The sequence below is a fragment of the Sinohyriopsis cumingii genome, chromosome 11, assembly GCF_028554795.1.
Source record: "Sinohyriopsis cumingii isolate HCF-2022 chromosome 11, ASM2855479v2, whole genome shotgun sequence".
NCBI lineage: Eukaryota > Metazoa > Mollusca > Bivalvia > Unionida > Unionidae > Sinohyriopsis > Sinohyriopsis cumingii.
In genome coordinates this window covers 103,675,891-103,699,308 of record NC_142971.1, presented here as the reverse complement: position 1 = coordinate 103,699,308, position 23,418 = coordinate 103,675,891, and the positions used below count along the sequence as shown (strand labels likewise).

At 34.6% G+C, this 23,418-nt stretch overlaps 1 protein-coding gene across 4 annotated transcripts in view; it reads left to right on the top strand.

Annotated features, from left to right (window-relative positions):
• LOC149789193 (N-acetylated-alpha-linked acidic dipeptidase 2-like) overlaps positions 1 to 23,418 on the top strand; it is a 101,199-nt gene that overhangs the window by 1,342 nt on the left and 76,439 nt on the right. The window contains exons 2-5 of one of the 4 annotated variants that reach the window (XM_089975342.1): positions 4,236 to 4,373; positions 10,977 to 11,122; positions 15,817 to 15,882; positions 22,629 to 22,785. In XM_089975342.1, the coding sequence (XP_089831468.1) occupies positions 10,977 to 11,122; positions 15,817 to 15,882; positions 22,629 to 22,785 (369 nt within the window). In that variant the 5' untranslated portion in view covers positions 4,236 to 4,373. Of the gene's footprint in view, positions 1 to 4,235; positions 4,374 to 4,463; positions 4,842 to 8,570; positions 10,020 to 10,976; positions 11,123 to 15,816; positions 15,883 to 22,628; positions 22,786 to 23,418 lie in introns of those variants that run through there. The other 3 variants (XM_089975343.1, XM_089975341.1, XM_089975340.1) reach the window with 3 other exon arrangements.

Here is a 23,418-nt window from a genome sequence, read left to right as displayed (position 1 = left end):
CATTATCACCAACTCGAGCTTCGAAGTCTCTGGCAGTTTGACTCGAATGGCAGCATTCTGATCAGTAGTATCACGCGTTAACTAACTCGACTACCGCAAACACTTAGCAAGAAAATGATACAAAACACGTATTTGAAGTTAAGAGGCTGATAGAAAAAAATGCGTGCGCATCCTCTCTATGTTCAGCCAATGCGAAGGCAACGCCCTTTTGAATAGCTAGTTCATGGCTTATTATACACGTATTCATACATAACTCTGTAACAGTAAGGTTACATATTCTTATAAAAAAATAATTTTTGGTGATCTCTCAAGATTTTGTTGCACTTCCACCTGCCAATAACTTGAATAGCTTTCACGCTAGTGAGTATCCATTGTGGCTGTATAAAGACAATAAATGTATAAGACAGTGGCATGCGAAAATAATAAATATCTTGATAAAGTCTATTCTTCCTCTGACAACTGTATGGCACACGGAACGAAGACATTTAATACATCCTTATGCAAAGGCCAGTTCCCCTAAACTAACAAAATATAGTCTATATGCAAATATTCATCGGTCTTAACTAAAATCTACACTCGTATTCAAAGAGTCCGTTTGATACATTTCCATACTCGTGTCCACAGATTGTACTCAAAAGAGCATTGATACAAATGATGTATGTACACATGTCTTGGTCATAAACCATGGACTTTGTGGTCCGTAATATATGACACTAGCGGTTTTGTTGATTGCTAATCTAGGTTGAAGTCTTCTCACTTTTTGTAAAAAGTTGCGCCGATTCATCAAGTATGGCAGCAACGTTGGACTTCTTGAAAATTTGTTAAGTTTACACCTGTAAAATTGATAATAATAGCGACATGAGGTTTTCTTTAACTTCTTATGACATCTAGTCGATCTGAAATGAAAATTGCTTCGTTTTGAACATCCTGGAGTGCTGCTTCTAACAGGATGGGTGTATTAACATGGGGCTGCCATTAAAATAGTTCCTAGAGCGTATAGCTTTTCCTAAATAACAATTGTAGCGATCTGAGATTCAATATTGTTACAACGACTGTTATCTTGAAGTTTTTGTTATCCCGTAACCGTCTGTACGGACAAACATATTGATAGGTGAATTTTATTTTAATACGACATACGATATACTGATGTGAAAATCAGTCTGAAAGCCACAAAATTCTACTTCTTAATGAACTGTCAGATCGAAACAAGGTGAGTTGGACTGAGGCACCGCCAAGAATGCCACCTATAATGTCTAGCTGTTCCTACATGAAAATGGTCCAGATCTGACATCCAATTTTGAAAATCATGTTATGCACTCTCCTTCAGAACAGATAATCGCATTGCCATGGGATTTTCACAGAAAGACTTCTTATGATGTCTACTTGATCCTGACCGAAAATATGCAGCATTCGCTGTTTCCGCTGAGGCGGCCACCTTGAAATCATTATTATGGTTAGTTCGATGATGATATCGACGTGGCAACTTCACAGACCTTCAGTAGGGTCACAATGGTAGTCATCTTGAAATACAGAGATGGGTAATGCTTCTGATCAGATGCTCATATATGCGTGCGAGTTTTACATGTGGCACCATGTTGGTCCTAAATAAACAGGAAGCTAGGTAGCCGAGTGGTCCGAACCACTTGACTTTACAGAACACTCACATCTTACCGTCCGTTTGAGTTCCAGTCTCGGCTAAACCAACATGGGAGAAGGCTTGTCGGTAGATTGCAGTGTAATTTTGTTTTCTTTCCTTTTTCTTACATGGTTCTTCTCCACCTAATATTCTGGCAGCCATATGTAACTTATCATGTGCCGAATAATGGCGTTAAACAACACAAAATCAAACCAAACCTAAACAGTGGTGGCCTTCTTGCCAGTCTTGTTATCACTATTTCAATTCAAATGAATATATTATAGATATGGGGTGTTCACTAAAATACTTCTTAAAATACCATGTAGATGGTCCTCAATTAAATAGTCAGATGAATCCCTCAGAATTTGAGAAATGTAGTAACAGCTAACTCAGCAGGATGGATTGCCCTGACAACATGCAAGAAAAGAAATAAATCTCATGTTCTATAGTTATTACTATACGATAATGGCTCTGATCAAAGCACCAAAAATAGATGTCTTCAGGGCCATCCTATAAATCGTTCTATGGCTCCTTCTCCTGAATTGGTGGTCGTATCAACATAGTATAATCACTGAAACACTATAGACCCTTTCAATAACCTAGTTATCTCCGTCTTATATTAGGGATTTACTATTTTCGGTAGGTAATTGAGCCGCTGGACAAGAAGACAACTGCTATCGTCACTAACGAATCCGTCTTTGGCAAGTGTTTTATCATTAGTTATGTTAATCATATTGCAGGAGTGATTTCTAGCCCCTCTCACATTTTACGATTACTATGAGGGAAAGGACTGGGGAAATACATATGCATACAGTGATGCAATGAAGAAAATCTCTCTCTCTCTCTCTCTCTCTCTCTCTATATATATATATATATATATATATATATATATATATATATATATATATATATATATATATATATATATATATATATATATATATATATATATATACTATGTACAAAAGCGTATACAACTTTTATCCCTTACATTTTGTTCCCCTTTCTTTACGTTAATAAGCAAAGTAGATAAAAATGTAATGCAAATTTAAATATGTAAAATGGTCATTCCTAATATAAACACGATATTCCAGGATTAAAACAATATAGCACACACATATAACACACACAATACATTAGATTGGTCCTTGGCCAAGATCCCTAAAATTTAGGGACCATGATATAGAAACCAGTCGAAGACCTAGTGTCTGAGGAAGGAAGTATATGTTATAAAGGAATATACTCGGAAGGAAAACAAAGGGACTAGCTCCAGGGAGATTGTGAGTACGACACATCGTAAAATAATAAAATGCAAATAGCAATGAGCAACCCGTGAACAAGAATAATAAATACCTTGTTTCTTCCAAATTCTTTTTGATTTGTTACAGATCAACAAACACATACACTATGGGGGATACGGAAAATCATTAGAGCCTCGAAAAATTTTCTATGGCTGGGGGCAGGCGGGCCATTTCAAAGGCCGATGGCTTAACATAGTTAAAGGGCAGGGAATGCCCACAAATAAAACAGAATACTGCTCACAGTAAAGTAACTTTGATAAACGGTCCAGCTATTGTGGAACGTGATCAGTGGATTATAGATATGTATTACTAAAATACGCAACGGATATATGGAATGCAGCTGGATTGATTGATTGATTGATTGATTTTTAACGGCGCATCAGCACTGTTAGGCTATTTAGCGCCAAACAAAGTGTTATTTGTATAATCTTTTAAAACTTATAAAAGGTCCTATATCGACCAGCGATATAAAAGAACAAATGGTTGAAATTAAAAACGGTAGAATGGTAACGGTGCAAAATAAAGCTTCCCGATCAACGGGAGATGTAAATAAGATGAATATGTATTAAAATAGACGGTATATATATTGCATAAAACTGCACAAGGTGATGGGAATGCAGCTGGAAATAAAGTAAGTAATAGAAATTATTTTTGTTTTAATTTTTTCATTGGAAAATTCAAAAGAAGTTTTTAATCATTAGATACATATATATGTTTGAATTGCACCACAAAAAATAGAATTAGTTTTCAAAACTGACGGTAATAATCGTATGAAACGTGCCCTTTTGAGAACGTATGCAATCGTCGTATGCAAATGAAAACTATCACATTAAATAATGTTCATTGCCGAAATGTTTCAGTGTATAAAGCTTTAACACAATGTAAACAAAGTACGCAGTGGAAATTGTTTATTTTATTTGTAAATGATTAGTTAAATTAAGGAAGGTTAACGGAAGGATTTTATTATACTGTGCATATTCTAAGCGTTCTGCATAGCTTTGAACATAATCATGAATGAATGTTCATAATTGACGTACTTAAATAAAATACCGCTTTCAACATTAAATTTAACTAATTGTTTTTTTGGTTTTTATTACATGTTTGTGTTATTCTATTGTTGTTGATTTAACAGTGAATTGTGTGTTCACTATTTTATTATTCCCAAATTATCTTCTACATTTAAAATATTTCAATTGCAGCTATCTGCACAGGTTATACACATACCCTTTCATATATGGTTGCATACATTGTGCCTAACACTTATCTGTTAATTACTTTATCGCCCATTTTGTTTTCAGGACGTTTAATTGGAAAGTGTGCCCATGGAGAGAAATATAATTTCATTCACTTCGTTCTGTTTTGCAATCAGTGTATGCCGACCTGCGGCAATACCTACCGGAAATTCTTCTAGAGCAACCTCTATACACTAAAGAAAAGTAAGGGCAGACAATGAGGTTACCGAAATTGTATATATTGTATATAGTCACTCCAACCAACACAATATATCCCAACTAACTACCGAGAGTCGTATAAATCTTTACAAACAGCAAGTCGTACAATTGCGGTCTCCCTAAACACAGTAATGGACAGTAATGGAGAGTAATGGGCTGTAATGGAGAGTAATGGACAGTAATGGAGAGTAATGGGCTGTAATGGACAGTAATGGAGAGTAATGGACAGTAATGGGCAGTAATGGAGAGTAATGGGCTGTAATGGACAGTAATATACAGTAATGAGCTGTAATGGAGAGTAATGGACTGTAATGGATAGTATTGGGCTGTAATGGACAGTAATGGGCAGTAATGGAGAGTAATGGACAATAATATACAGTAATGAACAGTAATGGACAGTAATATACAGTAATGGACAGTAATGGGCTGTAATGGAGACGAAAATACTATAATGTAAGAGAAATTACAGGAATGGAGTAAATTACTGGAACTAGTTTTATAAGATTTATATGCAGAAATTGATTATCATTTTTGTTCCATCACGATTGTTATTTAAAATTTTACATTCCAGACCACATGATTCACTATCCCTCTGACTTTATCATTCTTTCATCCCTCTCATTTAATTCTATCTATGTATGTCAACTGTCTTGACTTTTTTAGAGACCTCAAGTATGTGTGTTCATTAATTATGCTTATAATGGAGTAAAACTGGTAAGTTGAAAAACTTATGTCCAATCCATTTGCTCTGTATACACACATGTGATCTTCTGGGGGAATCAAATATGTATAACAAAACAAACAAAATATATATGTTGGCACTTGTGAACGGTATATACTAATCTATGTTATCAAATAATAATAATATCCAATAGACATATATTCCTTATATAAGAAGGTTGCAATTTTCAATTTTGTGGACGTTTGTAATATCTTGGATATTATCAGAATGGTAAAAGGAAAGAACAAGAAGCAGTTTCCTTGCGTTGACTTTAAGAAAGCTTGTGAGTCGGGCTGTCTTTTATGTGAGGTATGTCATCTTTTGAATTGCTTATATATTGTTTAGTTTCCATTTAACGATCTTTAATATATACCATTATTATTATATCATCCCTGCAAAGTCTTTGAGCTGTCTGTGCAATCATTCATTTGAATATGCAAACCTCATGTTATCTGTGTTTAGCATTAAACAGTATCTACATAAAATACATAATTGCCAATAAAATGTATCAGTTGTTGTCATTTATATTAAACAGAGTGCTTCAATAATATGATTTCAAATGTTAAAAGGAAAGATGAAAGAAGCGATTAGAATTATAAATAATATGTTCCCAAGCGTATATATGTCCTGTTTGTGTAATGTTAACAACATCACATGTAAAAATTAATTAATAGCAGTACATTTCTTAAATTCATTTAAACTTGGTAAAGTAGATGTTTTTCAGTATTAATTGAATTTTGTCATTAGCTTTATTATCGGATTGATTATTGTATGTCACTGATCGCAAAATGATGAGTTTTAGTCTTTAAATTAGCATTCTATCTTTCCGTCTTATAATTGAGTCTTTGATAAGAAAATTTGACCAATTCCATGTCATTTGTTGCCCATTGTATACCGGTATGTATCTTGAAAATTATCAATGTAATGTAGTAAAATCAGTTTAAAAGAAGAAAATGTACTGAATGTCATAATAACATTTTGGGTGATGAATTCCATTACCTCGATAATACATGTTCTCTCTCTGTCTCACTCTCTCTCTCGTAATGGTATTCATACATCTCAGCAACTTTATGTCAGATGATACATAATGATAAACATATTAGGTATTTTACTGCAGTAATGTATTATGCTGTTTCTGTATTTTTGTGGCAAATCATCCATGTTGTAATGACTCAAGCCTTTTTTAAATTATGTCGGTAATATGCTCTCTAGAATTATTGTCGAATTGTTGTTTTTAATCAGGCCGTTAAATAAATCATATTTTATCTTTCTCATATAGTATTATATTTAAACTTCCAAAATTATCCGCTGGAAATATTACAAGAAAAGATTATCTATCTTCTCATTTATTCTTTCTGTATATCTATATTATGTATATTATTTTCAACATATTCGATTCTTTTAAGAGCCCACATGATAAATTACATTTTTATGTTTATGTCAAATCTTAAACCATCTGATATATCTAAATTAGATACACCCACCACCTTTCTAGAACTAATTGTATTAGCATCATAAAATAAAGTTATTATTATTATTATTATTATTATTATTATTATTATTATTTTATATACATATAAACGTTAATAGTTTACCCATTTCAATTTGTGACTGCCGGTAGTTTGCATCTATACATTTTAATTCAGGTATGTGATTCCTGGTTCCACTCTACGTGCGAAGTGATAACAAGCAAAGACTTTAAGACCTAGTCATCCGCTGATGAGGGATACATCTGTCGTCAGTGTCGTTCGCTAGGAAGCAAATGTGATTACTTGATGGGTATCACATGACTTCAAAAGGTAATGAATTATTTTATAAGTATTTAATTGTTTATTTTCTAGGCTATTCGATAAGTTTCTCCCAAACATTTATAATGGTCCTTTTATTAGACTTGTAATTATATAACATCGATTTCAATTTCTTGCCACTTTTCAGGAGACCAAATATATCTTTGATTGTAATGATCTGTAATTTTAGGAATCTGTAGAGTTACTGAGACTTACTGAAATTTGATTTTTAGTCTATGTGTTTACTTACTGAAATATAGTTATATGTGTACATGCCTTGTATTTATTATTGCGGAGTACATGTTGGATTGTGTCGTTTTAATCAATATATCTACTGTTTGAAAATGATAAAATTACCAGTATATTAGATATCTGGTTGACATGAACTATTTCATTTTTATTGTTACATTTATTAAATTTCATTTTGATCTTTAAATAAATATCCTCTCAAGAAATTCGTAGTAGAAAACCTATGTTTGAAATAGATATTCTACAAATTTATAAATGTATAATGTTTTATTTTTCTTTTTCTCATTACAACAGGCTGCTAAGATTGGACTTGAAAACCCCAAAGCTTCAGTTGAGCGTTAGGCTTTGCTGACTGATGAAAGGTACCGTTCTTGCGAGTATGCTGAACACTCCAGTCTACCAGAAGATGCAATTGCTGCTGACATCTTGTTCCGGTACCATGGTGAGAAAGGAATACCATTAAGAACAACTGGGGACGGATACTGTCTTTTCATCGCCGTCTCAATCCTAAACACTCTTTTCGATGACGAAGGAATTGCACAGGCCGATAATTCTGTAGTATTAGAAGCAAGAATAAAACATGCAACAGATGTCATTTCGGAAAAAGCGCCGGGTTTCCAGCCTTACTTCGAAAAACGAATGCTTCCAATACTGAAAGATCATGTTAACTATCCTGCGAGAGTAAAAAAAATGATGACGCCCACTGGACAAATAATAATGCAGAGTCTGCGAATAATATCATGAAGATTGGAACCAACTGGAAGCACAGAAATATATCCGATCTGACAGACGTACTACAATCGATTGTCAGTTACCAGTATAAAGACGCCGAAAGATCATTGATTTTACGCGGCAATTTCAAGCTGGCATCCAATTATATGCATCACAGAGTTTATATTGACGTGTGGTGTCAAGAAATAGAAACTAAACGAGAAGCAATATTTAGAAAGTTTCTTAAAAACAAGGGTACAAATAAGTTAACAGTTAGGTCGACAAATGGTAAAATCACTATACCAAAGACACCTGCAGGAGGGAAAACCTCACCAGAGAAAAACGATGAGAGCTGAGCGGAGTCAGACTAGAACAAAATAAAAAAGGTGGACAGTCTTATATATATATATATATATATATATATATATATATATATATATATATATATATATATATAGAGAGAGAGAGAGAGAGAGAGAGAGAGAGAGAGAGTTGTTCAAGTTTTGGCAATATTTTAATTAAAGTGTATTATGTGCACTAATAAAACAATATCACAACCACACTTGTTATTTATGATTTATGTCTCTGAGTCCGTACAATAAAGATTATAATATTTAATGTACATTACCTTAATTTCTTTCGCAATATTATATTTTTTCCCCATTACTGTCCATTACAGCCCATTACTGTACATTACTGTGTTTAGGGAGACCCGTACAATTGGGGTGCCCCAAGACAAAATTGTTAAAATTAGCGATACGCGAGATATTGAATTAAAAACGGGCTGAACTTTATGCGACCTCTAAAGTAAAAGTAGAGAAGCCAAGTATTATAAAATAATACGATAATGCTAATGTACTTTTAAAAGCGTCAACGTTGATCTCAGTGTAACTCCGCTAAAATATCAACTTTACCGGTCGTATCCACATGGTCATGCGCTAGCGTAGTAATTTCGTCATTGAGCACGTAACGTTTATCATCATAACAACTCAGCCTGATTTTGTTGAGGGCACACGTGCATAGTGTGTGGTTAATTGATTTTATCGAGTTCATGGAGGTTCTTTGTAGTCTGCCCTGTAATGTTTTTAATTAGTCTTCGTGGAGGTTCTGTGTAGTCTGCTCTGTAACGCTTTTAATTAGTCTTCGTGGAGGTTCTGTGTAGTCTGCTCTGTAACGCTTTTAATTAGTCTTCGTGGAGGTTCTGTGTAGTCTGCCCTGTAATGCTTTTAATTAGTCTTCGTGGAGGTTCTGTGTAGTCTGCTCTGTAACGCTTTTAATTAGTCTTCGTGGAGGTTCTGTGTAGTCTGCTCTGTAACGCTTTTAATTAGTCTTCTTAGAGGTTCTGTGTAGTCTGCTCTGTAACGCTTTTAATTAGTCTTCGTGGAGGTTCTGTGTAGTCTGCTCTGTAACGCTTTTAATTAGTCTTCGTAGAGGTTCTGTGTAGTCTGCCCTGTAATGCTTTTAATTAGTCTTCGTGGAGGTTCTGTGTAGTCTGCCCTGTAATGCTTTTAATTAGTCTTCGTGGAGGTTTTGAATAGTCTGCCATGTAACGCTTTTAATTAATCTTTTGGGTCACTCGTCTCTTGACAATGTTCTTTTATATTCCTTTCGCCCATTTCTTATGCTCCCATCTACCAGTTTGACATTGTACAGTTTGCTGTGCAGTCTGACAAATTCCTCGATGGGTACCGATGCTGTATCATACCGATGCTGTATCATACCGATGCTCTATCCTCCTTAAACTTTCCAATAACCTTCTTATTAACTGGGTTATAATGCTCACTATTCTGAAGATAATCCAAGAAATCAAAGAGCTCTCGCGCTCCATACATATCAGCGTAGACATTTTCCGTCTCGACTTCGTAACAGAACCTGTCTGTGTCGGTAAACACCAATTTCGCTCGATCACATATTGTTTTTGATGAACAGGCAATGACATTCGTCCATCGTCAGCTTGGATAATTCCAGCACGGTAAATCGACAGTAGATTGGTTTATCGAGCTGGACGACCGTCATGTTTTGTTTTGTTTAACTTCAGTTTTTCCTTTTCAATGCAATCACTAATTCTGGTGATACCTATCAATAGTAACTAATTCTGATTTGATATATGGAAAACTTTGGCCAGCATTAAAGGTGATTTCACTGATGGAGCAAAACAACCAGGTAAAGTAATCGATACAAAGAATATATGAAAACCTAATTTTTACCACTAATAGAATATTTTGAAAACTCCCAGTTTAACACGTATGTCCATTGATACTGGATATAGAGTTTGCAGTTGGTATATCTACAAATATTCTCTATATCTTTACATTTAACATAGCTGGTAGACAAATTCCTGCCACACAATATAGTTTCTACTATTTTATATTGATCCCAATCTATGGGGTGAGATATGTCGAAGTATTTAGATACGAGATATCTTATTCTGTTCAGATATCCCAGAAGGGTTGCACAAGTTTCATTAAAATTTATAGTTACCGCCTATATATTGTTTACCGCAAGTACATGTAAGTTAATATAAAGAATGATATAATGATCTGCATATTTCAGATTTGTATAAGTTTTTCGATGATCTTATATTTATTCAGTTGTGACACAAATGCGCAACTGAATTGATGAGAAGCTTTACCCATGTCAGTATTCGACTGGTAAACTTTTTCGATAAAGCTCTGCATATCGTTCCACGAATTCGGTACAATTGGTAAACCTTGGCGGAAAGACGATTTCAAGACCTCATATCAATTTTGTGTTTTAAACTTCACCGTTGAAGGTATTTAGCTACCAGGTGAAGTTTAATGTACTTGAACTGGAATTATATCATGTCTTCATAAGACAAAAGCGAAATGCTTGGGAAGTAGCGAATGAACTGTTTCTCGCCTCTTTATTCTTGTCTTGCGGAAACCATGTATATTTTGATTTTACTATCAACATGAACATGCGTAAAATGATTTTAATTCTCCTACACCGTTCAAAATTTGTGATAGAAGTATAATATGCATTGACCTTTGAAGAATTATCAGTGTAACGGACCATTATTTGCTGTTTTTTATCAAATTTTCCCACATCATTTGCTTTAATTTTTTTTTCTTCTTCTTCTTTTTCTGCTTCTTCTGACAGATGGATTTCCCACCTCGAGAGTCGGGGAAAAGAAGAATTTGCCCAACGCTGCTGGTGATTGTGTTGGTATGTGTGTTCCTGACAGCGGGAGGAACCAAAGACTCTAAAAAAAAGCAGCGTTCTAGTTATCAAAGAAATCAACGGGAGTAAGTTTGCATAATTTCATATCTGGTAATCTTCCAGTAGTTATTGTATGTTTTGTGAGTTCCCTTTATGACTTCATCGTCACATATACGCCTCTGCGTGGCTGTCAATTCATGGGCCGCTACTATGTAATGGTCAGACACGTATTTAGCCTTATGTCTCTGATTAGGCGACCGTAATTTCATGGGCAGGTAATGTAATTCTGTCAGACACATATATGGCACATATATGTCTGTGAGTAAGTGCCTGTCAATTCATGGGCCGTTACTATGTAATTCTGTCAGATACATGTATAGCCATATATGTCCGTAATTAAGTGCCTGTCAATTCATGGGCCGTTAATATGTAATTCTGTCAGATACATGTATAGCTATATATGTTTGTGATTAAGTGCCTGTCAATTCATGGGCCGTTACTATGTAATTCTGTCAGATACATGCATAGCCATATATGTCCGTAATTAAGTGCCTGTCAATTCATGGGCCGTTACTATGTAATTCTGTCAGATACATGCATAGCCATATATGTCCGTAATTAAGTGCCTGTCAATTCATGGGCCGTTACTATGTAATTCTGTCAGATACATGTATAGCTATATATGTTTGTGATTAAGTGCCTGTCAATTCATGGGCCGTTACTATGTAATTCTGTCAGATACATGTATAGCTATATATGTTTGTGATTAAGTGCCTGTCAATTCATGGGCCGTTACTATGTAATTCTGTCAGATACATGTATAGCTATATATGTTTGTGATTAAGTGCCTGTCAATTCATGGGCCGTTACTATGTAATTCTGTCAGATACATGTATAGCTATATATGTTTGTGATTAAGTGCCTGTCAATTCATGGGCCGTTACTATGTAATTCTGTCAGATACATGTATAGCTATATATGTCTGTGATTAAGTGCCTGTCAATTCATGCGCCGTTACTATGTAATTCTGTCAGATGCATGTATAGCCATATATGTCTGTGATTAAGTGCCTGTCAATTCATGGGCCGTTACTATGTAATTCTGTCAGATACATGTATAGCCATATATGTCTGTGATTAAATGCCTGTCAATTCATGGGCCGTTACTATGTAATTCTGTCAGATACATGCATAGCCATATATGTCCGTAATTAAGTGCCTGTCAATTCATGGGCCATTACTATGTAATTCTGTCAGATACATGCATAGCCATATATGTCTGTGATTATCTGTAAAATGAAGATATTTTGTTTCAGGTTTCTGTAAGACATCACCTCGTAATATATCAATATCTTGAATGAAGAAGTCATATTTTATAATTGTAAGTTTAGTATCATTTACGAACACATTTTAATGAAATAGTTAAACCAAACGAAGGACTGTTAATTAGAGATTTGCTTGTAATGTGTACATGCCGAGTCAGTCAATTGTAAAGCAGACTTAAGGGTTATATTTTCCATAGATTTTGTAAACTAGTCTCTCCTCCTAATTTAGTATCATCATTTTTAAAATATGTGTTATCACATGTTTAAAGAATGTGTTATCAGATTTTTTAAGTATGTGTTGTTGTTTTTTTAATTGAAAACGTAACTGTGTAACTGACTTTTTTTTGTGCACCGTGAAAACATGTTTTCATGAAGACAAAATATAAACATCCTATCAACAAGCAAGCAAATTCCACACCATTGGTAAACGTGTACAATTAGGTTTGTTTACACGAGTCTATTATGCACCAAAAGCAAAGATCAATCTAAGAAGAATATAATTGGTTACCCCAACGTCATGCTTACATCTCCATCTCCCAACTTTATTTCACTGCACATAAATTGCAGGGTGTATTTGACTTTGGAATTAGAACATTATTCATCTGAGTTGCATGTAATATGTCTACGATAAAACAACGGATGTTATTGTCGCAACAGCAGCATCGCCCATGCTCAACGTGACAAGCAGGGCCGGATCAGGTCAGTTTTTTTTTGTTGGGAGGTGGCAACATTTCAAAACGGCTAATGACTAAAGGGAGGCTGTTCATTCGATGTATCTAGTTACTTAACGTGTGCATAATACCCAATAAACACTCCCAAGAATAAAACGATGGTCAGAGTTACATTCAAAAAGTAACGCATTGGAAATATTTAATTTTTACAACAAAAGTGACAAGTTACAAGAGTTGAATTGGTAAAAGCAACAAGTTACGTTTTTAAATTAATACATTTCAATAAATGTAAATTATGATAAAACATCGTATGATCGGTAATGCTTCGGCAACTAAATTGAAAAGGAATATCCCAGGTATTTATAAATTTCCTAAGAGACCAAGGTTAGAGACTCTAGATGTCTTACCATCTACGATGAAAAAAAACCCACAAAAAATGTTGTTTTAAACATTACAATATAATATTGAAAGCATACATTGCCGGAACAGACACATGTGCCCCCTTTTTTATGCAGATAAGTCTAAAATTGAGATTGTTTAGCAGGCCATAAAATTAAATTCTGTGCACATTAATTGGTTTACCAAAGAACATAATCCCAATTTAGATCATTAAATTTCCTAAGTACAAATTAGATAAGGATTATACAAGTTCGATAATGATTAAATGATTGATCCCCCACCCGGTGGATTCGGGGATTAGAATAGGCTCAACGAGCCTTCATGCCATAAGAGGCGACTGACGGAGTAGGGAGATACGGAGTAGGGAGATGAAGCGAGGACTCACGACCAAAAGTGTGCAGGTTCGAATCCTACAATCGGATCAGCTACGGTGATGTGTTCTTCTGCAAGACACAGTGCTCCAATAGCTGTGCCATAAAACGTTAAGCAAAGCGATATCAATCCAGTGGATAAGGAGCAAACATGCTCACATACCCACGTTGATGGAGCTGAAACTCGAACCCACGTAGACAAAACTTGAGGGAGAAATGACAGTTGAGATAACAGTAACTATGTTGCAATTTAATTTCTGCAGAATGACAGCCGAAAATATTTCCATGAATATTATTATTATGAGTGTTTTATCTTATTGTTTTTATTAGTTTGCAAGGAGTTGGAGTGTATTATCACATGCTACCAAACAATCCGCACGTCTACCCGTTCGTTTTGCAAAGTAACAAGAGTTTCACACCAGCTATCATGATCTAATGTTGTAAATGGCTTGCATTCTGGGTACTGAAAAAAACTATTGATTTCAGCAGCAAAGAGCTATGGTCTACGTCAATGAATAAAAGAAGAATAAAAGTGTTTGCATAATAACTTTAAGATTACAATACTGGACTAAACTTTGTCAATGGCTTGCACTAGGAATAAAGTAGAGGTCGAATGATTTGGAGTTCAGAGATCAAAGGTAAATGTTTCTGTGAGTGAACATACATGTTCTGCTCAAAAGTTTTAATTCTCAAAAATGTTCAGAGAGTTTGCGGATGGCTTACACTTTGAGAGTATAAATAGAAACCCATTGAGTTCAGAGGGTCAATAGTCGAAAGTCAAGGTCACTGTAATTAAACAAGAATTTTGTGTGCATATTTGCTTTAGTTCAAGATCATATATATATATATATATATATATATATATATATATATATATATATATATATATATATATATATATAGAGAGAGAGAGAGAGAGAGAGAGAGAGAGAGAGAGAGAGAGAGAGAGAACTGTTTGTGGAGGGCATGCACTAAAGGTAAGGAAGTGGCCTATTGTTTTGGGGTCAACAATCAAGTTTACTGTGACTAAGAAATTTTGGGCACACACTTGTGGACGACTTGCACTAGGAATAATAGAGAAACCTATACATTTTATAATATGAAGATGAACAGTTATGGTCATGATAAGTCTAAAAAGAAAATAATTGTTTCAAGACAGTAAATTTGAATATCGCCTACACTGACACAGACGTCAAGGTCAACATGACCAATTGGTCAGTAATTTCCTAAGTCAACAATGCAAGTCAAGGTCAATGAGACCAATTGGTCCTAAGTCAGCAATGCACTAGTAGTGCCTACATAGACGACTATTAAACATGGGGGTGCAGGGACATTTACTACTCAATTAATGGGGGCCGTTTTAGATTATAGCTATTTTGATTAGCACTATTGTTGGTAGTGTATTTCATTTTTGTAGAACTTTCTTTTTGAATTTTGGCATCTAAAACATTGGTACCAAAGAATTCGGATTTCCCAGTTTGTAATCTTAATTTTCATTGGTCTAAAGAAAACATTCATATAAAAAATAAACTCTTCTTTTCCAGAAACTGAAACTCTTATTTTAACAAAATGTGTAAAGTTACTAATGTAATAATCAATGACTATATGAAGAATATACAGGAGATAAAAAATCATATTTAAGACGCTACTGATATCATATGACAGGAACATTGCCACATATACTTCTTGCCAAATATACTTCTTGCCAAATATACTGCTTGTAATGCTTTTGATTTCCTTAGTTTCCTTCATGAACAATTAAATTCCCATCAATCATATCGCTTTCTTTTAAGAAGAATGAGCACAGCGATTTGAAAATTTAAAATGAAAGGTGCTGTTGTGGGTGTTGCAGGTGGAAAATGGTGGATCAGGGATATATAATTATTCTAACCGAAGGTGGGAAAACGTGGATTAAAGATGGATGAGTGAATATCTTGGAGGCTGGGGGATAGGTATTGCTAGTATGCAAATATCTAGTGTTTGCTTTATTCAGAATTGAATTTTCTGGTTTTCAGCATGGAGAATGCATTTAATCGCATTATGAAAAATCTAAAAAAGAACAAGATCAGATCTAACTTAAGGTAAGTATTATTTCAGAACTTTGCAACTTCACCGATGTTATAATAAATGAAATGGAAATAAAATTCACAAGTTACGGTGGGCGACGATAATAAAAGTACTCCTGTTAAAATAGAAGTTCACTCTTCAGAAATTTTGAAATTGAAGCTTTATATTTCAGTTTAAATAAACTAAAATTTGGACTAAAATATTTCTTCCATTTTAAAACAACCGCATGCTAAAGTATGTACTAATAGTGTCAAATATCTTGTTTTTTTTAAAAAAAATTCTAAATATATGTGATTATATAACTAGATAGAAGTTTTGTTTACCTGCATGGAATGGTATAGTTAGATATCAGTTTTGTATCGCCGTATGAGACCTTTTACTATATGTAAGTTATTTGTAGCGGTATATGATTATTTAGCTATATATGTTTTGTATAGCTTTATGAAATTACATTGCTAAATTTATTTCATACAGTTATATTTAATTATGTAGCTAGATATAAGATTTGTACAGCTTTATGAAATTACATTGCTAAATTTATTTCATACAGCTGTATTTAAGTATGTAGCTAGATATAAGTTTTATATAGCGTTATGTATATATTGTGTACTTAATGCAAACCCATAAATTGAGGGTTGGAATATTTGCATACCTGACATTTGTCATTAGTTTTCCAACCTGTCTTTTGTTTTGAATTTAAATAGGAAACGAAGTGCTTAGTAGAATTTGAGTTGAAGAGTTAGCTGAATTTTTTACTGCAGAGTTTGGTTTTCGAGAACAATCTATTGCATCATTGGTTAAGCTGGTGATTATGTATGTCTGTATGTCTGTCTGTCTGTCTGTATGTATGTATATATGTATGTATGTGTGTGTGTTTATATGTATGTGTGTATATGTATGTATGTATGTATATATGTATGTGTATGCGTGTATATATATGTATATATGTAATGTAATAGAATAATATATATATATATATATATATATATATATATATATATATATATATATATATATACATATACATACATACATACATGCACACATACGTGCAAGATGACGCTTTGTTCCAATTAAGATTCACCTGAATACGATTCCTTGTGATTTTCACAACAATTATATAGATATAACACTCAAAACTTTTTAAAAATGCCAAGATATATTTTCTCTGCGACCCAATGACTTGTACCAAACGATAGCTGAAGATATACAGTGGCGTCTTACTGAAGATCCGTATACTGAGCAAATTGTTATTTTTGGTATGATTTCGTTAGTTTTACACAACTTAGATAACATGCTCAGCGTATAATACTGGTGTATTCCAATTGGCAACTGTGGTTTCGCTATGTTAACATCCACAATATGTAACAAGGCCACTTTCCGGTAAAATTGTGGTTAATACCTGTTCATTTTATGTTAATATAGCGTTGCCAGGGCACCTTTGTTATCGTTAACCCCCCTCCCTCTCTCTCTCTCTCTCTCTCTCTCTCTCTCTGAGCTTCAATAAAAAAAACCCAACCCAACCCCCCCCCCCCAAAAAAAAGCAAACAAACAAAAAACAAACAAACAGAAAAAACACAAATAGTTAGACATAAATTACCGAGGGCGAGGGAGAACACTGCTCCTGCTAGTCTTCAAACAAGACGGAGACCCTGATATTTAAATAGCGATGGGTCGATGTCTTAATGCCAGCATATGCGATAAGTGGTGTTTGGTGACTGGAGATCTCGGCCTATTACAGATTTCATCCAGACAAATTTTGTTTAGAAATAATGACCGTAAAAGTTGGCCCATTCCGAAGTCGACCTATAACAAAGTCGGTCCATTACAGATTATATCCATTCAATTTTAATTTTAATTTACTATTACGGTTAGCCCTTACTATCCAACAATGTCGGTTTCGGCGACAAATTTTAACTTTTTTGCGATCCTTACCTTTGCTCTAGTTGTAACATAAAGAAGCCGGGTATAGATTAGATTTTAGCAAAAACACCGAAACAATTTTGTGAGTGAGATGTTTATATATAATATCATCAAACGATGAATTAACCTGACATCAAACTCATGCGGATATCGTCCAACTATTGATTTAACAAATTTATGCGCATTTAGTTAAACCACTATGTTAGGAAATACTATTGTTTGTGGGCTGGAGCTAGTCAGAAAACGCAACTTCAACTCGTTATCAAACAAGAATCAAAAGTATGGAACTTATAACCAAGCATGATTGATCTATCGCACTGTCACCTTGGAGGATCAATGTGCAGAATTTGTGCAGAATAATGAAAAGTGTTTCATCTGTCATCAAAGGTTTCAAAGTCTATGATTTAGACAAATATGAATAAAGTATGACTAAGTCAATGAAAGCATTGAATATGTACAAAATTATGAATAATGTTTCATCCATAATTGGACCGCTCCGTTGGCCTAGTGGTTAGAGAGTCCGCGTCGGATGCGGAAGGTCGCGGGTTCGAACCCCGGTCAAGTGATACCAAAGACTTATAAAAATGGTATTAACAGCTGCCTCGCAAGGCGCTCGGCATTAAGAGGTTAGTGTTAGGACTGGTCGGCCTGGTGTCAGGATAATGTGACTGGGTGGGACATCATGCTACATGCCTGTGGCATTATGACCCAGTGCTAGATATCACTATAAACTGCCACACTGCAGACAGCGATATGACTAAAAAAATTGATAAGGCTACGTTTTGAAAATCTAAATCTCTCTCTCTCTCTCTCTCTCTCTCTCTCACACACACACACACAAACACACACACACAAGTAGGATATATGTGTATTATTTATTTGCATTCGTATAGTGATAGTGAATTATCGATTACGCCAAGTGTATCATGTACCGATTTGAGGTAGTCCGAATTAGTTGTAAGCCGAGAATTAAGTGTGCAGACGCCGGTATAGGCCGAATAGTTCTGGAATCGGGGTGTTTGAATAGAGTGTTCTCCGGTCGGCTGACCTAGGAACTAGGGGTCAAATTAGAAGCAAATTGAAAAAAAATACAATAAAATGTCTCATATACTTGGCAGCCCGTATTGACACTGCTGAACTGATTAAAATTTAATTGCTTCAGTCGAACTATACTTACCAGGTCTTTTTCCTGACGGAATGATGTCCTGGCACAAGGAAGTGGAAGCGTTTAAAAAAAATATCGACATACATTTCGGTTGATCGTAATGCAATGGTAGCCGATCAAAATGTGATAAGATTCTTTACCGAAACGGATCTTTCTAAGAGATTTTGTCATATTCAGTGCGTATATTTTGAAGATCAGTCACATTGCAAATGCTAATTTCATTTGTTATCATGACGCAACTAATGATGTAATTGTGCGTCAACTGACCGAATGAAATAAAAGTTACGAGACTGGAATCAAATAAAATGAAAAATAGATCAGACTTCAATATTAACGTGTCACGCATTCAAACTCGACTCCTATAGCAAAATGAACGAAACTGAATGGAGCATCTATGCATTCTTGGAAAAAATAAGAAATTTTAAGCGGAAATCAATGAAAATGATAACAAATCAGGAAAAAGAAAATATTATAAAGAGTCTAGAACGTTCAAAAAGGAACAAGTATGGCTTATAGCAAATTATTCAAGTAATCATAATACGTCAGCTGCAAATATAGTCTATCACCGAATCTTTCTCAGTGTCCCTGTAACAATGTAAACCTATTGTTTTATTGTTATTCCCGCCAATGTTTACACAGGTTTCAATAATTTTTTTATTATACAATTACTGTTTATTGGTACTAATTTTAATAGTTCGGATATGTGACTCAAGAAGACGAATACACACACACACACACACACACACACGCGCGCGCGCGCGCACACACACACTATTTCGCACACAACAAAAGCACGCTCAATATTTACAGAACTCTTGCTTGAACACCTCGGTTCATAATTCGCATTTCTCGAGTATTACATTTCGAAGGAGTGATGACCAATTTCATTACGACAAAGGTGGAGCAGACAATCCTTGGGACTCTACACACCAATTAATATAGGGAATCGATCATTTAATTTAATTGCCGGGGTGGGTTTTTCTTTCTACCCGAGATATTTGTTTTTCGTTAACCTTACAATCTTTATTTCTTTCTCAATTAATATAATGGATATGAAAGGTTTTATTAAGAGCACAGAGTAGATCAATCAGATTTTCATTTGGACTTGGACTGTCGGTTGACTGAATGTTTCTGACGCATAGCACTTATGTTTCTTTTTCTTTCTTCTTTCTGTTCGGCTAATAAATGAGTTTAGATGGTTCGAGTTGACAAATGTCTTTGTACTTGTTGCCATTTTATGTAATAATTATTTATACACCAAGACGTAAGATCGCTTTTGTTACGTTATAGGCATCTTGATATAACAGAAATGCAGACTCGGACGTTGTGCATAAGTTGCACGATACTTAAGGCGACACAGTTCGCTATCTCAATAGCCAGCATCCGTTTTGTATATGGTCCTACCCTCGAGTTTTTCTTTCTTCCTTCGTCTGATTTACGATACTGGCTTAAACAAGAAACGAAACTGAAACTTTCAAGTTATGCTGGTGCTGCTGTCAGTTTCTTATCAACGATAATAAACAAGTTACTTCAGTTACCAGCATCCGTTATACATATTGTCACACATTCGAATTTCCGTACTTTGTCTGAAACCGACTAAAGTTACGCTGATGGCAAATTCATATCAGCGGCTGTAAAAATGCATGCAGTCCCTCAAATACTAAGTGAAATGTAAAATATCAACGCACCCCGCTAATTGTACCTCGAATGTAAGCATTCATTTTTTATGCATTTTTTTTCTCAGTTGTATTTAATATACCTTTTTATCCTTGAGCTTATTAAATTGCAAATTTACTGCATATTTGGGCTGGAATTATTGAAATTGTAATTGCTTAAATATTCACAATTTATTGATGTATTTTAGGTTGATGAAGGGCAATATGTTTGTGTAAATTGATACAAATTGGTGGATAATAGCATTGATCTGACATCCCTTAATTGAATCTTCATGGTATCTTTTTGTTAATAATCATTAATGGTGCCTCCCGCGTACTTTAAAATTAGGCTAGTTAAACTCCGACCATGGCCCATTACTTAAAATATCATGTTAATATCGAAGTTATTTTCATCCGTTTTAAGAAAGAGCTTCACAGAAAATTTGATTCCATTAAAATAAATAAAATAAAAATAAAAAACAGCCCCCCCCCCAAAAAAAAGCCTCCCCAAAAGATAAACAAAAACAAAAATTTAAGTTGTATATAAATTTATATGCAATCTGTGTTTTGTTACCGAGAAAGTCTTTATGATGGAGCAAACGGTGTGCACATTCAATGTTTTAACCAATTACAAATACCAATTTCCAACTCTTACATTGTAGGACTAGTACATGTAGCGGATATGTAGCCACGACCAAAATCATAAATGTAAAATATAACGGAGCAGATAAGACTTAAAGAGTAATATGTTTCCTGGTACTTTTATAATTTTAACATAATTTCTAAAGTTGAAGATTACACACACACACACATACACGCGCGCGCATGCCACACACACACACACACACACGCCTACCTGTCCAGGCAGCAGACTTCAGCAGGTTTTGTCAACGTTAGGCGACTCACAATTTTACAAATACGACAAAAGAAAAACGGTCGATTGATCCAATGAAGAAAACATCATTATTGTACCACTCTGTGAAAAAAGTCATTCATCTTCAGTAAAGAAGAAAAATACATAATAACTTGCCATAATCCACAAAAAATAAAATACATCTTGCGAATAATTGAGACTACGTCATTTCTGCTCTAGAGAGTTAGACGTATGTGTATATATGTGGGTGTATGCATGTATGTGTGTGTGTGTTTGTGTGTGGTAAAGAATTATTCATTCCTGTTTCATATCAGTCCTCGGGAATCTATGATCAGAACTTGCAGGTGTTCAGATGTAATTCTAGAATAATTATTTATTATATTCATTGTAATTACAAAGTGCTCATTGACCTTTTGGGCTAATAAACTCTTCTTTCTTAGAATTATTGAGAACATATTGAAAGACATCCTGAATTGCATCACTGTGGTACATCAGGGCATTTAAGACTATTGGACTTGATTGGGAACAATTCTGTGTTTTTTGACTTGTGATTGGACATTGAGAAATCTTTAGGATTTAATTCATAATACTGCAGGTCACTTTGTAACTTAGAGAAACAAAGTGTTAGTTTAACTTCCTTTCTGTTACATATTTTAAGGTCTAGTGTCGTAACAATAGCTTTATGTAACTATATTTAAGTTGTATATACTTAATGTAATTACATGTATATAGCTAGATTAAGTAATTACATTTATATAGCTAGATGTAAGTAATTACATGTATATAGCTAGATGTAAATAATTACATGTATATATCTAGATGTAAGTAATTACATGAATATAGCTAGATGTAAGTAATTACATGTATATAGCTAGATGTAAGTAATTACATGTATATAGCTAGATGTAAGTAATTACATGTATATAGCTAGATGAATGTAATTACATGTATATAGCTACATGAATGTAATTACATGTATATAGCTACATGAATGCAATTACATGTATATAGCTAGATGAATGTAATTACATGTATATAGCTACATGAATGTAATTACATGTATATAGCTAGATGTAAGTAATTACATGCATATAGCTAGTTTTATACCATCCACTATGCTATCATTCACGCCCATGTTACTAGGAATTACACCGGCAGGCCAAGATTGACAGGAACAGATGGCGTACGTGATTTGGTGAAGCGCATAGCCCAGCAGTGGAAAGATCATGGACTGGACAAAGTGGAAGTTACACCCTATGAAGTCCTAATGTCATACCCTAACACTTCAAATCCAAATCGAGTGAGTCAAAAAGCTTCTTTAGAGTTTTATTGTCTTGTTTTAAAACTAAAATCTCGCAAGGCATCAACGTGGATACTTTGGATGGCTAATTTGAGGGGAACGTTTACGTTTGATTCAGCCATTTTTTTTTTTACAACACAACACACACAAACAGCACCACACCGGACAATAATAACGATAACGAAATGGGGATGGGAGCGGAAACTTTCACCCTGAACTTTTGCAAATCGAAAATGAGTACGATCCTAAGTTTCATGCATGTCGGGTTCAAGGCTAGAAAACAATCACAAGCACTAGTGTTTGCAAGTATTGGCCTGAGAATGGAAACTGTCATAAGTACCGAGTGGGAACGGAGTACAACTCAGAACCATTATGCAGGGACAACTCGAAGAATATGGCGAAACGAAACAAAGAACAACCCTGATTAAAAAGGAAAAAAATCACACATGAAATCCACAATTGGGAGGACGGGGGATACATAAATTACAAAGCATGACCTTTAGAAACGAAAAACAGGGTGACACCTCCAACTCTTTACCAGCATCTGCTGGAACGGAGTCATGGGGTGCCAACATGACTTGTACTGCATGATGATAAGTAAATCTGTTGACGATGAAGACAGTGTCTTGTGGG